Genomic DNA, 13329 nt, shown 5'->3' with positions numbered 1-13329 from the left:
ACCTGTACCATATATCTTCTCTTTTGAGCTTTGGTGGAAGGGTAGAAACACAGGGCTAAGCTCAGTTCAGTTCAGTTCAGTCTCTCAGTCATGTCCAACTCTTTGCGACCCCATGAATCGCAGCACACCAGGCCTCCCTGTCCATCACCAACTCCTGGAGTTCACTCAGACTCATGTCCATCGAGTCAGTGATGCCATCCAGCCATCTCATTCTCTGTCGTCCCCTTCTCCTCCTGCCCCCAATCCCTCCCAGCATCAAAGTCCTTTCCAATGAGTCAACTCTTCGCATGAGGTGGCCAAAGTACTGGAGTTTCAGCTTTAGCATCAGTCCTTCCAAAGAAATCCCACGGTTGATCTCCTTCAGAATGGACTGGTTGGATCTCCTTGCAGTCCAAGGGACTCTCAGGAGTCTTCTCCAACACCACAGTTCAAAAGCATCAATTCCTCAGCACTCAAGCTAAGAAAGTCTAATTCCTCTGCCTTGTGCCCTGGGGGAAGAACTGTTTCCCAACCTTCAAAGCATCTCATCTCCTCTCTGCTCTGGAGGGAGTGGTTCGTGGAGGTTAGTAATTAACTCAGTGACAGGTTGACTTCTTTTTACTGCAGTTTCACTTTCCCATGGACATTATCCTATTTTTATAGAGGCACTTGTATCCCTTACCCCACCCTGAAGTCAGATAGAATGAGAAGGGAATTGTCTACTTTTTTGCTCTGCTTTGAAGATAGGCAAACGTGGAAGTGGGAATGTTCATTGTACCACCATGACTACAGATCCCGGGCCCCAGCATCAGGCCTTATTCTGTGTCTTGACCTCACTCCCACCCAAGGATTCTGGACTAAATATTCTCAGCATTGACTTTACAGGAGAAATCCAGTTCCCTCTCACATATAAATTTCTTTGTGATATTTTAATGTGAACTATAAATGGATCCATTGTATTTATTTTTAAAAGTCATCGCTATTGATGACAAGAATAACTACAAATATAATGTCATTTAGAGAAGTTGCTTTATCTCCCTAACTGGCCTTTTCTGAGGTCAGTCATCTTAGACATTTTCCGGGCTCCCCAAACCCCTCATCCATTCATTTCTGGCCTGCTGGCATTACAGTAATTACCCTAGATGGCAGAGGAATTGTTACTAGATAATATCTTAGAAATAGGGAAATTATGAGCTAATTTCAGGCCATCTCAAATTAATGAGAATGTTCTTTGTGGAGTGCTACCAATGTAAACCTTTAAAAAATGACGAGTGGGCGATATTTAAATCCTTTATCTTCGGAACTCGATACGAGCTCAGCAAATGCACCCAAGTGCTGTTATCTGGCCAGTTGCTAGGGTGGCTGTTTTATCTTCCTTCTGGGTTTTATTAATTAAAAGTTCCTCTATGGCTTGGCTGTCAATCAGCAACCTTTCCTGAGGTACCAAAAAGGGAGCTGTAGGGAGAGGAAATGAGATTCTAAGAGACATGACTGGGTCTGTAGGACCATCATCTGGGCTGAGAGGACCCTAAGCCAGGGTGATGGCTGGCTGACCCAGTGCCTCCCTCCTGCGTGGTCTGGACTGCCTCCAGCTTGGACTTTGCAACTTTGATCCTGTTTTATTGACCTGGAATTACTTGTCCTCCATGGGCATGACCAAAGGCTGTTCTTTAATGTGGTTGTCTCCAAGCAGTTGATTCCTTTGATTTCAAGATGATTTCCTGCCTTTTCTTGTCTTATATTTTGGTGGGGGAGTGGGGTGGTGGGGGGAGGTGGAGAAGCCTGATGTGTTCTGGGCACCAAGCTAGCCCTGTTGGATGGTTGGCACATTTATTTTTGCAGGTCTTTCTGCTTAGGGTGCTGCCTTTCCTCCACCACCACCACCAGCATCCCTAACCTATCAGGGGCGGCTCCAACATTTCTACTGGGGAGCAGCGGTTAGGGAGTACAATCTGTTTGGAAGGGTTGGCATAATTTTGTATGAGATTGAGAAAATTCAGTTGCCTATACTGACAGTGAGAAGGCCCATGCTGTGAAGATTCTGAAGGTGGAAGCCTGTGCCCCGAGCCCAGGTCCCTGTTTGGTATTCTCTGCTCTCCCCATCTCCACGTGCTCAGACACTTCCTTCTCTGGGAAGTTATCTTCTTGCCCACAGCCCTTCCTAGTCTTCTCTCCCTTCCCTTCTTATTTATTTATGCCCATGGGTGTATATGTGCGCGCTCAGTCATGACTGACTCTTTGTGATCCCTTGGACTGTAGCCCACCAGGCTCCTCTGGAATTTTCCAGACAAGAATACTAGAGTGGGTTGCCATTTCCTTCTCCAGGAGATCTTCCCAACCCAGGGATCAAAGCTGGGTCTCCTGCATTGCAGGCAGATTCTTTACCACTGTGCCACCTGGGTAGCCCCATTTATGCCAGTAATTAAAACTTTATTGGAAAACAGATACCAAAATAGGAGAGCACTGTTGCATACCTTATACAATTAAACATCATCACATTATCTTGGTAGATGAGAACTGCTGAGCTGGTGAGGATTTCTGTGAAAGAACACAAATTCAGGAAGTTGTATGGATCCTTGATGTTGCTTCCTTCTAAATGAATGCCTTCTGTGAGGCTGGCCTTTCCTCCCATCACTTGGCACAACACTGTTGAACAACCTACACAAAGTACAGTCATCTGAACATGACTGAGAACCATATAATCCTGTAACAACCTGGACATTTTACATGAAGTCAGAATTTGGACTTTGAACCAGCCATTTCTTTTTATGTTTTTTTCTTTTCTTCTTCCAAGCAAGAGTACAGTAAATCTCTCGCCAAAGGCATGTTGGTCCTTCCACAAGCCCAGCCCGTCCAGATCTCTAAGGTGACATTCCCAGGGAGCAACACACCCCTGGGCGCACAGCGTCCCCTTTCCTCTTCTTCTTTTTATAATATTTATTTGGCCGCTCCAGGTTTTAGTTGAGATGCAGGGTTTAGTTGCCCCCATCCAGGTGGGATCTTAGTTCCCTGACCCAAGGGATCAAACTGGAGTCCCCTGCATTGCAAGGCAGATACTTAACCCTGGGCCACCAGGGAAGTCCCCTTTCTTCTTTCTTAAACAGAACTTTTACTCCTTTCTGAGTTAATGTGCTCTCAGAAATCACTCTCTCTGGGTTCAAATATTGGCTTTTCTGTCTCTTGACTCCCTGATTTTGGACAGGTTATTTGGGTTTTCAGCAGTAGGATGGATTAGTGATAGACTCTTGTTGGTTGTGGGTATTCAGTGAGCCCATGAAGCCTCTGGAACTTGGTGCTCTGTAGATGCCCATTCACAGGGTCCCTGCCAGCTCGTTCAGCCAGGTGCCTGAATGAGAAAAAGGTTCCTCTTCCTCCTGGATTTCTGCCCTTTCTCGCCTGCTTAGCCTGCTGCCTTTGCTCTGCGAGCATGGGGCTCATTGTGGCTAAAGCTGCTGATGCTATTATCTTGCTCCCAGCCTGGTGGGTGATTATATCCATCCAGCCACACAACTGACTCTCACTCCACATGCCATTGGTCATTTGAAGTCCTCTCATCTCTGCCTTCCTTAATGTCTTTAGAACCTTCCTGTTAACTTGGCTACCACCAGCCTAAGCTATACCCTGGCTGCATTTTCCCTAAATAATTACTCCAATAATAAATCCTTATTCAACCTCCTACATTCAGTCTTGTACAACTTTCCCACAAATCACAGTATTTTTCTGAGATGGAAATTGGGTTTTCATTTCTTAATTTAAAATCCTGCCAGTTCTCCCCATTTCTCCTGGAAAAATCTAGAAATGTAGCATACAAGGCATCCGGTGGGGCCATGCCTGGCTGTGTGATGCCGCGTCTCACCTCTGTAGACACCTCCCCTTCCCAAAGCCCCTTCCCCAGCAGTGATCCAGCCATATTGTGAACATTTCAGTTGAGCAATTGATGTCATTGTTGATGATCTAAAGTATAAAGAGCTCAAATAAGCCCATTTTTAAAGTTAAAACCCAGCAAATACTTCACCAACCACAGATAGTTCACAAAGTATGGACAACTAGAACATACACTCACACCCACAGAAAAATCTTGAGCTTTATCAATAGTCAAAGAAATTAGAATTCAGAAACATTTGTCGTGTAACAATTAGCTGAAGATTTTTAAAAGTTAATTTATATTATTGACCAAAGATCTGTGATGCATTAATACTCCCAGTGAGGGGCAGGGGGGACACACCTGATTGGAGCACAAGGCAACTTTGGGGTGATTGACGTGATAGAAATGTTCTGTATATGATTGTGATGGTGGACACATGTAGTGTAATACTGATCAGAAACTCGTTGAAATACATCTTTCCAATTGGTGCATCTGATTGTACATAAACTCTAAGTCAAACATGAATTTTTTAAAGTTTTTTAATTTTTAGAATTTTATTTGTTTTTGGCTGCTTGGATCTTTGTTGCTGCTCACAGGCTTTCTCTTGCTGCAGCGAGTGGGGGCTGCTTTCCAGCTGTGGTGCATGGGCTTCTCACTGTGGTGGGAAGAGCTCGTGGCAGCTCTTCTTCTTGCAGAGCTTGGGCTCTGGAGTGCACAGGCTCAGTAATGTAGAGCCCTATGGCATGTGGAATCTTCCAGGACCAGGGCTCAAACCCACGTCCCCTGTATTGGCAGGCAGGGTCCCCTCTTAACCACTGGACCACCAGGGAAGTCCTCAAACCTGAATTTAAAGACAACCTTATTGACCAGGATCAGGAGAATGAGACCCTTGCATACACTGGGGGGCTGGGGTGAGGGCAGGGTGATAGCATCAGTTGGTTCCATCTTTCTGGAAGGTAATCTGCCACTACCATTTAAGAAAACAAATCCTGACATGGTAATTTTCCTTCTAGAACAGCATCCTAAGAATCATGAATTCAAAGATGTGTATATAATATTTGTCACAGCAGCAATAGCAGCTAAAAACTGGGGAAAGAACCAGAATGTCCTTCAATAGGTGACTGGTTACATTACGATTCATCTGCACTGGGGCACGGCCAACCCAGGAGGAGCCTTTGTGTGAATCGGAAAAAGGCATCCCTCTGGGGCAAACACTGCCTCCTAGACTTGAAGGGGACATCAGCTAAATTCTAGCCCCACTGATCCCCTCACCTGGGCTCCTGGGCAATTCTCAGGCTGAAAGCAGCCTCTCTAGGACGGTCCACGAGGCAGACATTAGAACTGATGTCTTTGAAGAACAGCAGCATGGAGAACTGTTAAATAACAAATGGGAAGTTAAATGATAAATATAGGGGTGATTTTACATAAAATTCCTCTTTTCTTCAAAAATAAAGTCACTGGAAGGAAACACACATGCGTGCATGCTAAGTCCCTTCAGTCGTGTCCGACTCTTTGCGACCCAATGGGCTGTAGCCTGCCAGGCCCTTCTGTCCATGAGATTTCCCAGGCGAGAATACTGGAGTGGGTTACCATTTCCTTCTCCAGGGGCTCTTCCTGACCCAGGGATCAAACCCACGTCTCACGTCTACCTGTATTGGCAGGCGGTTCATGTGAGTGACAGAATCACGGGTGACTTTTTCTTACACCTGCTTTTTCCAAATTTTCTTGCTGTCAGTACTTTTTTTAGTTGTGAAAAGACATTCATTCTTACTCTCCTGTTTGATTCTAAAGACTCTATTGTGCTGATACCTGTGACAGTGGTCTCAAGAACAGATGGGACTTCTGTGCTGGAGTTAAGGCGAGAACCGCAGGGAACAGAGGATGAGGGCCACCTTGCTGAAGTCCCAGTGATCCCTTCGGTAAATGGGGACATCTCTTACTTTTTCCTTTGGTCTTTCCATCCTGCAGATTTGAGACGTTTGAGGTGAACAGCTTTGAGCAGTTCTGTATCAACTACGCCAATGAGAAGCTCCAGCAGCAGTTCAACTCGGTAGGTTTTTCTGGACCCAGAGATGTCGGGTGGTGGGGGGAGTCACAGACAGCCCAGCCCACTTCTCTCCTGTCCAGGGTCAGTGGACTCCAGCTCGGCCCTGACCTGCCCTTGGTTTCCTGGTCATGCCACAGCTCTAGGCAGGCACTCCCCACTGGTCAGAAGGAGGTCGGAATTGGGACAGCTGGGTCAAGGGGGTCAGTGATCCTCTCCTTGGCTTTGACTTCCACTCTTTTTGAGTCCAAGAATCTGGGGTATTTGAACAATCACAGCCATCTGTGAGGCCTCTTGTGATTGGTTGAGGTATGACAGTGCAGGTGAGTAGTAGGACATCCTAGGGAAGGGTTCACATGGGAGTGAGGATCACCTTCGTCATTGTTCAGTCGCTCGGTTGTGTCTGACTCTTTGCGACCCCGTGGACTGCAGCACACCAGGCTTCCCTGTCCTTCACTATCTCCCAGATATGCTCAAACTCATGTCCATTGAGTCAGTGATGCCAAATGAATCGGCTCTTTGCATCAGGTGGCCAAAGTACTGGAGCTTCAGCTTCAGCATCCGTCCTTCCGATGCATATTCAGGGTTAATTTCCTTTGGGTTTGACTGAGATCACCCAACTGGGCCCTTTTTTTTCTGCAGTCATGACTGTGACCGGTGCCCAAAGCCTTTCTGATGAGTATGTCCCATCCTCCGGGACTCAGAACCCATGTGGTTGAAGCTCAGGGGAGTTGAACGTTAAGATGTGTCTGTAGTTCACTGACCTGACTTTTTGCTTCTTGCACTAGCACGTATTCAAGCTGGAGCAGGAGGAGTACATGAAGGAGCAGATCCCGTGGACCCTGATTGATTTCTATGATAACCAACCTTGTATTGACCTCATAGAAGCTAAGCTGGGCATCTTGGACCTGTTGGATGAAGAATGTAAGGTAAAACTGATGATGTCATTGAATCGGCTTAATTCTAGGCTTAGGGTTATGAGGCAGAGGACAGCTGTGTGGTGCAAGGGAGCATGTGAGATCTCAAGACTGGAGTTTCATCTGATTAGTCAGCCTTTAGTTTGCTGGGAGAAGCCTTAGGGTCTATTCTGCAGCTAAAAGGTACCAGAAGGTAACACACTGAACATGACTGGCAGGTGTTGCTACATTGGTGAACAATGTCTTTGGCAGGGGCTGGGTGTTAAGGATTGGCGTGATGTGATGGTGGTATGGTGCCCCGCATCTCCTAGGTGCTGAGAAAGGACCACAACTTCTAGACAGGCATCCCGGAGAGGGAGGGCCAAGAGCCCAGGATCGTCTTTACCATGCAAGGTGACTTGTGAGTGGCAAGAGCCACGTGGCTTGGTGGCAAGTGAGAGCTGTGGATTTCCCCCATGCAGCTTGTCATGGACACTACCTGCTATGACAGGAGGGGCCCTGAGTTGCCAGCATGGAGAGAACCAGGCAGCCTTGGGTGTGTGGGGCAGGGGAACTCCTGTGTTATCAGTCATCTAATTGCTTTGGCCTTTGGTTTCTGCTCTATGAATTGATGGGTGCTGGGTCCGATGGTCTTCCAAACTTCTCCTGATTTGGTGTTTGGCAATTACGGTAAATGTATGCCAGCTCCTTCAGGGGTGGAAACTCTAATCAAGAGGTGTAGAAGCTGCTTGGGTCTTGGCATTGAAAGGGAAGAACCCAGGTGATCTCCCTTGTCTGGGCTATGGAGTGGCTTGTGGCATGATGGTTTGGGAGGAGCAGATATTTCCTTTCCAGAAACTTTCACTGCCTTTGAAAATGAGAAAGACTGAAAATAAAACAGTAGAAGACAGAGTGAAACTATGCTGAAATCCACAGCATGCTTTTATCTGATGGTTTTCAGCACATTCTCAAAGCTGGGGACTTGGTCTGGTGTCAGACTCGGGAACAGATAATTCCTTGGGGTGACAGGGGCTGCATTGGCTCACCCCCGCCCCCATGAGGTTGTGATAAAGGTGATAGAAGAGTTGTCCCTTTGTCCCTGCTCGGGCAGCACCGGCCGAATGACAGACATCGCAGCCCAGGCCCTCCAGCGCCACCAACCCCTGCCCGGTGTGTACCCCTCCCTCATTGTCTCGGTTCCACGTCCACTGCCAGCAGCTCCCTTCTGACACTCGGGAGCGTGCTCCCCTCCCCTCCGTCTCTGGTGATCCTTTCCGCAGCCTCCTCCAGCTCCACAACCCCAACCACGCCCTCCATCCAGTTCCGGGCCTCTGAACCAGCACAGCCCCCCAGGCCCGGCTCCAGGAGGGCTCTGGCTCTTCCCTCCCTCACCCAGCGGTGACGTCCAAGGGTGGACAAGGCTCTGAGCCAGCAGCTCGACCTGGTTCTGCAGTGAAGCGCTAACTGCTGCAGACCGCAGCCCCCAGGGACCCATCCTCGCCTTTCTCCTCTCACAGGAACCCCCCACTGCCTCAGGGGGACGGAGTCTGTGAATTCAGCAGCTGCCCTATCAATTTTCCCTGATCGACCTTGCCTTTGGCAGGCAAGCCAGGGTCACTTGTGGGTTCGTTTTGCCTACTGGTTTGAGGTTCTCAGAGGTGCCGCTGCCCAAGGGAGCATGTCCCCAGAATGTCAGGCTGCAGCGGTGAGAACACTGGTCACTGCACGGTGAGAGACCTCAGGCTGCTGTCCAGAAGCGGGGGGACCCAAGCCCCTGGGTGAGGGAGTGCGGTGCGCCCCTTGCAGCATGGGGCTGGGGAGCTGGTGGTTCTGGGGGTGGTGGAGGAGGGCTTAGCAATGCAGCTGAAAAGTAGGCAGTGGTTTCAGGGAGGACCAGGGTGCAAACATGCAGCAGTTTTGAAAGCATCCCCCACAAAGCCCTGGACTTGGCAGCCTTGGGTATTCCCGGTGCAGCGGATCCCCACACCGTCCTGTCTGTCTTCCTACCGAGTGTGCACTGCCTGTACTACTTTCCAGAAGCCAAGGGGAAATAAAACCCAGCTGCGTCTGTATGCATGGTCTCTGCGTTATGCTCTATGGTGCCTTTTGTTTGGGTCAAATTTTTAAAATTAGGGGATTTAAGTTTCAGACCGTATCCAACTCAAACTCCTGCCAAACCCCCAGAAGGTATTGATTTGGCCAAAAAGTTCATTTGAGTTTTTCTATAACATCTTATGGAAAAACTGGAACAAAATGTTTGGCCAACTCAATATTATGCACCTACTGTATATCTGGTCTTGAGGGGAAAGCCCTCAGGAGAAGGGACAGGGGTCTCCCTGCCAGCCAGCAAAGGGTGAAGAGGGACAGGATGGTACTTGGGAGGAGCCTGGCCTGGGCGAGGGGCCCATGGAGGGCTGTGGCAAGGACCAGGGCCCAGGGACAGCTGAGTGACCTCCAGGGCAGGGCCCTCACCAGGTCAGAAAGAGTGCTGAGGTGCCCACAGCCAGGGGGTTCTATTAGATGCTTGCTTCCCTGTCCCTGAGGCTCCTTAGAAGGGAGATCTGAGGGTAAGCTGGGGTTTCCCGCTAGTCCCTGGGGGACGGAGGTGTGCGCCCAGAGTGTCGGGATAGAATTGGGGGTGGTACTGTGAGAGTGCCGCGTGGGGCCTCAGTGGGCGCCAAGTCACAGATGCAGCCGGGGAGGCGAGATGAGCACCGAATTACAGGACTGACACAAGAGCCCATGGTGTGGAAACCGCTTTCTGTGAGATTTAGCTGCTGTGGGAATTCAGACTCATTCAGTATAATTGGATACGGCATCTAGCAACAGATGGATTTTTAAATTTTTATTTCTATTTTGGCTGCGCTGGGTCTTGGTTGCCGCGCATGGGCCTTCTCTCCGGGTGCTGCTCTCTAGCTGCGGTGAGCAGGCTCCTCCCTGCGGTGGCTTCCTTGCTGTGGAGCGTGGGCCCCAGGTGTGCGGGCTTCGGAAGTTGTGGCACACGAGCTTAGCTGCTCTGTGGCGTGGGGGATCTTCCCGACGAGGGAGCGAAGCCCTGCCCCCTGCATTGGCAGGTGGATTCCTAACCACTGGACCAGCAGAGGAATCCTAATAGATGGATTTTTAACCAGTAGTTATTGCTTTTGTCAGAAGCCATGAAACTGTACACTTATAAAGGGTGCGTTTTGCTGTATGGAAATTGGTCTGTAATAAGTCTGACTTATAAATCCTCCTCTTGGAGGAACGAACTAGCAAGGACTGATAGGAATTGAGACATCAGTGCGCATTTTCTCATCAGTGACATACCTGCGTTTGAGCAGGAATTTTGTGAAAATGAGACCTTGACCCCTAGAAGCAGTCCCAGTGGGTGAAGACGCAGTGTCTCAGGCTGGAGAGACGCAGGCAGGGCTGAGTCAGGGAGGCAGGCTCTGCCCTGTTGACTGGGATCCTCTCGTTTCATGGAGCCCAGCCCGAGGAGCCGACGAGGACGGACCTTCCTGGTCATGATGTTGTTGCTGAGGCAGTAGAAGGACAGCAGGCTGCACTCGGGAGTCAGTACCTGCTGCCTCCTGACCAGTTCCAGCCTGCTCTCGTGAGAGCTGACTGCATACCTGCTGCCCCTGACCTGGACCAGCCTGCTCTCGTGAGAGCTGACTGAATACCTGCTGCCCCTGACCTGGGCCAGCCTGCTCTCGTGAGAGCTGACTGAATACCTGCTGCCCCTGACCTGGGCCAGCCTGCTCTCGTGAGAGCTGACTGAATACCTGCTGTCCCCTGACCTGGGCCAGCCTGCTCTCGTGAGAGCTGATTTTGGATGAAGACCAAGGCCTTGTGGTTTCTCCAGATGCAGCCCTAAGGCGGCTGGCTGTGAGCAGCTTTGAAGCCTGTGGTGGTCGGAGGGCAAGCGGCGCCTATATTCATCCTCCTGACAAACCCCAGGTTCCCTTCAGCGCTCCCCTGAGGGGTCAGGCGAACAAAAAGAACATCTCCTGAGCTGACGGGAAATGGAAACACTGAGATGAGAGGGTGGGGGTAGGGGGGAGCGCCCCCAGAGCAGCTGTATGAGCAGGGGTCACATGAGGGCAGAGGCGCCCTGGGCACAGGGAATGTCATGTTTGCAGAACCTGAGATGGTCTGGTTTGTCCCGGGCCCATGCTGGTGGCCAGCGAGGGTGGGAAGTAGGAACCGTCGAGAACGGGAGACTTGGCCTCGCCTGCCCAGCGAAGGTGTCTGGGGGATGGAAGGGAGTGAAGAGCGGGAGAGACACGATCGGATGTGACTGACTTTTCAGCAGGGCTCCCTGAGAACCGTGAAAGGTAAGCTGGTGAGAGACCGTGGAGTCAGCTGAGCACTTCTGAGGAGGGAGGCAGCAGGTGAGGGCCTCGATGGCCCTGCACGTGACAGCCAGTTGTTGGTTGGAGCAGTTTCTAGGGACTTGTCTGGGCAGAAGTCTGACTTGGGTAACTGGAGGAGCGAATTGGAGTGAGGCAGTGGAGGGGGCGAGTCTGAACTCCTAAGGAGGAGCTGAGAGAGAGGGAGGGCTGGAGAGGATTCAGAAGAGGGAAGATGGGCAGCTCCTGGTACCCAGGAGGCAGGGGATGTGTGCTTGGAAGGCCAATCAGGAGGAGAGGCGCTCCCTCCCCTGAGGAGGGTCCGAGGCATTGTGGTCTGATGAGTCTCTGAGTGTAGAGCAGAAATATGAGGTTTCCTGCATGGCAGCCTGCCTCCCTGTGATGGAGGAGATGAAGCATCTGCTGAGAGGCAGCAGGGTTAGAAGTTCGAGGAGAACAGAGGAGGTGGGGACAGGCTGCCCTCCAGGGAGGGACGAGGAATACCAAGTGCAGAGATATGAGGTCCGAGACTATCAGAGAGTGAGATGTATGTAGCTGCTGTCAAGGTGCGGTCAAAGTCCCCTTCGATCTGGGCACAGCATCTTAATCTACAGAAGTGCTGCTCACCCTGGAATTTGATTTTCTTTTTTGGAACTAATACTAAGTTATACTCAATTACCAGCAGAAGTTGATGAAGGGAAGGGAAGTTGGTGTGTGATCTCAGCCAGCCACCCAGGTCTGGGAAAGGACAGGATGGGTGGTTGGGTTGGTCTCAGTTCAGTTCACTTCAGTCGCTCAGTCGTGTCCGACTCTTTGCAACCCCATGGACTGCAGCACACCAGGCCTCTCTCTCCATCACCAACTCCCGGAGTTTACTCAAACTCAGGTGCATCAAGTTGGTGATGCCATCCAATCTTCTCATCCTCTGTTGTCCCCTTCTCCTCCCGCCTTCAGTCTTTCCCAGCATAAGGGTCTTTTCTAGTGCATCAGTTCTTTGAATTAGCTGGCCAAAGTATTGGAGTTTCAGCTTTAGCATCAGTCCTTCCAATGAATATTCAGGACTGATTTCCTTTAGGATTGACTGGTTTGATCTCCTTGCTGTCCAAGGACTCTCACGAGTCTTCTCCAACACCACAGTTCAAAAGCATTAATGCTTTGGTGCTCAGCTTTCTTTATAGTCCAATTCCTCACATCCATACATGACTACTGGAAAAACCATAGCTTTGACTAGACAGATCTTTGTTGACAAAGTAATATCTCTGCTTTTTAATATGCTGTCTAGCTTGGTCATAGCTTTTCTTCCAAGGAGTAAGCATCACTTAATTTCATGGCTGCACTCACCATCTTCAGTGATTTTGGAGCCCAAGAAAATAAAGTCTCTCACTGTTTCCATTGTTTCCCCATCTATTTGTCATGAAGTGATAGGGCCAGATACCATGATCTTAGTTTTCTGAATGTTGAGTTTTAAGCCAACTTTTTCACTCTCCTCTTTTACTTTCATCAAGAGGCTCTTTGGTTCTTCTTTACTTTCTGCCGTAAGGGTGGTGTCATCTGTGTATTTGAGGTTATTGATATTTCTCTCCACAATCTTGATTCCAGCTTGTGCTTCTTCCAGCCCAGCGTTTCTCATGATGTACTCTGCATATAAGTTAAATAAGCAGGGTGACAATATACACCCTTGACGTACTCCTTTTCCTATTTGGAACCAGTGTGTTGTTCCATGTCCAGTTCTAACTGTTGCTTCTTGACCTGCATACAGGTTTCTCAAGAGGCAGGTTAGGTGGTCTGGTATTCCCATCTCTCTAAGAATTTTCCAGTTTGCTGTGATCCACACAGTCAAAGGCTTTGGCATAGTCAATAAAGCAGAAATAGATGTTTTCCTGGAACTCTCTTGCTTTTTCAATGATCTAGTAGATGTTGGCAGTTTGATCTCTGGCCCCTCTGCCTTTTCTAAATCCAACTTGAACATCTGGAAATTCACAGTTCACATATTGCTGAAGCCTGGCTTGGAGAATTTTGAGCATTACTTTGCTAGCGTGTGAGATGGGTGCAATTGTGCAGTAGTTTGAGCATTCTTTGGCATTGCCTTTCTTTGGGATTGGAATGAAAACTGACCTTTTCCAGTCCTGTGGCCACTGCTGAGTTTTCCAAATGTGCTGGCATAGTGAGTGTAGCACTTTCACAGCATCATCTTTTAGGATTTGAAATAGCTCA

General features: G+C 49.3%; 1 protein-coding gene and 1 pseudogene across 1 annotated transcript in view; one reads left to right on the top strand and one right to left on the bottom strand.

Annotated features, from left to right (window-relative positions):
- Positions 1-13329, top strand: part of MYO5B (myosin VB) — a 197923-nt gene that overhangs the window by 90124 nt on the left and 94470 nt on the right. Inside the window, exons 11-12 of the mRNA XM_068993666.1 lie at positions 5813-5894; positions 6677-6817. Coding sequence (XP_068849767.1) covers positions 5813-5894; positions 6677-6817 — 223 coding nt within the window. The remainder of the gene's footprint in view (positions 1-5812; positions 5895-6676; positions 6818-13329) is intronic.
- LOC138097719 (small ribosomal subunit protein eS27-like pseudogene) lies at positions 2478-2805 on the bottom strand (annotated as a pseudogene).

This window comes from Capricornis sumatraensis, chromosome 21 (assembly GCF_032405125.1).
Source record: "Capricornis sumatraensis isolate serow.1 chromosome 21, serow.2, whole genome shotgun sequence".
Classification (NCBI taxonomy): Eukaryota; Metazoa; Chordata; class Mammalia; order Artiodactyla; family Bovidae; genus Capricornis; species Capricornis sumatraensis.
The sequence above is the reverse complement of the archived record's forward strand: the minus strand, read 5'-3'. Positions and strand labels throughout refer to the sequence as shown.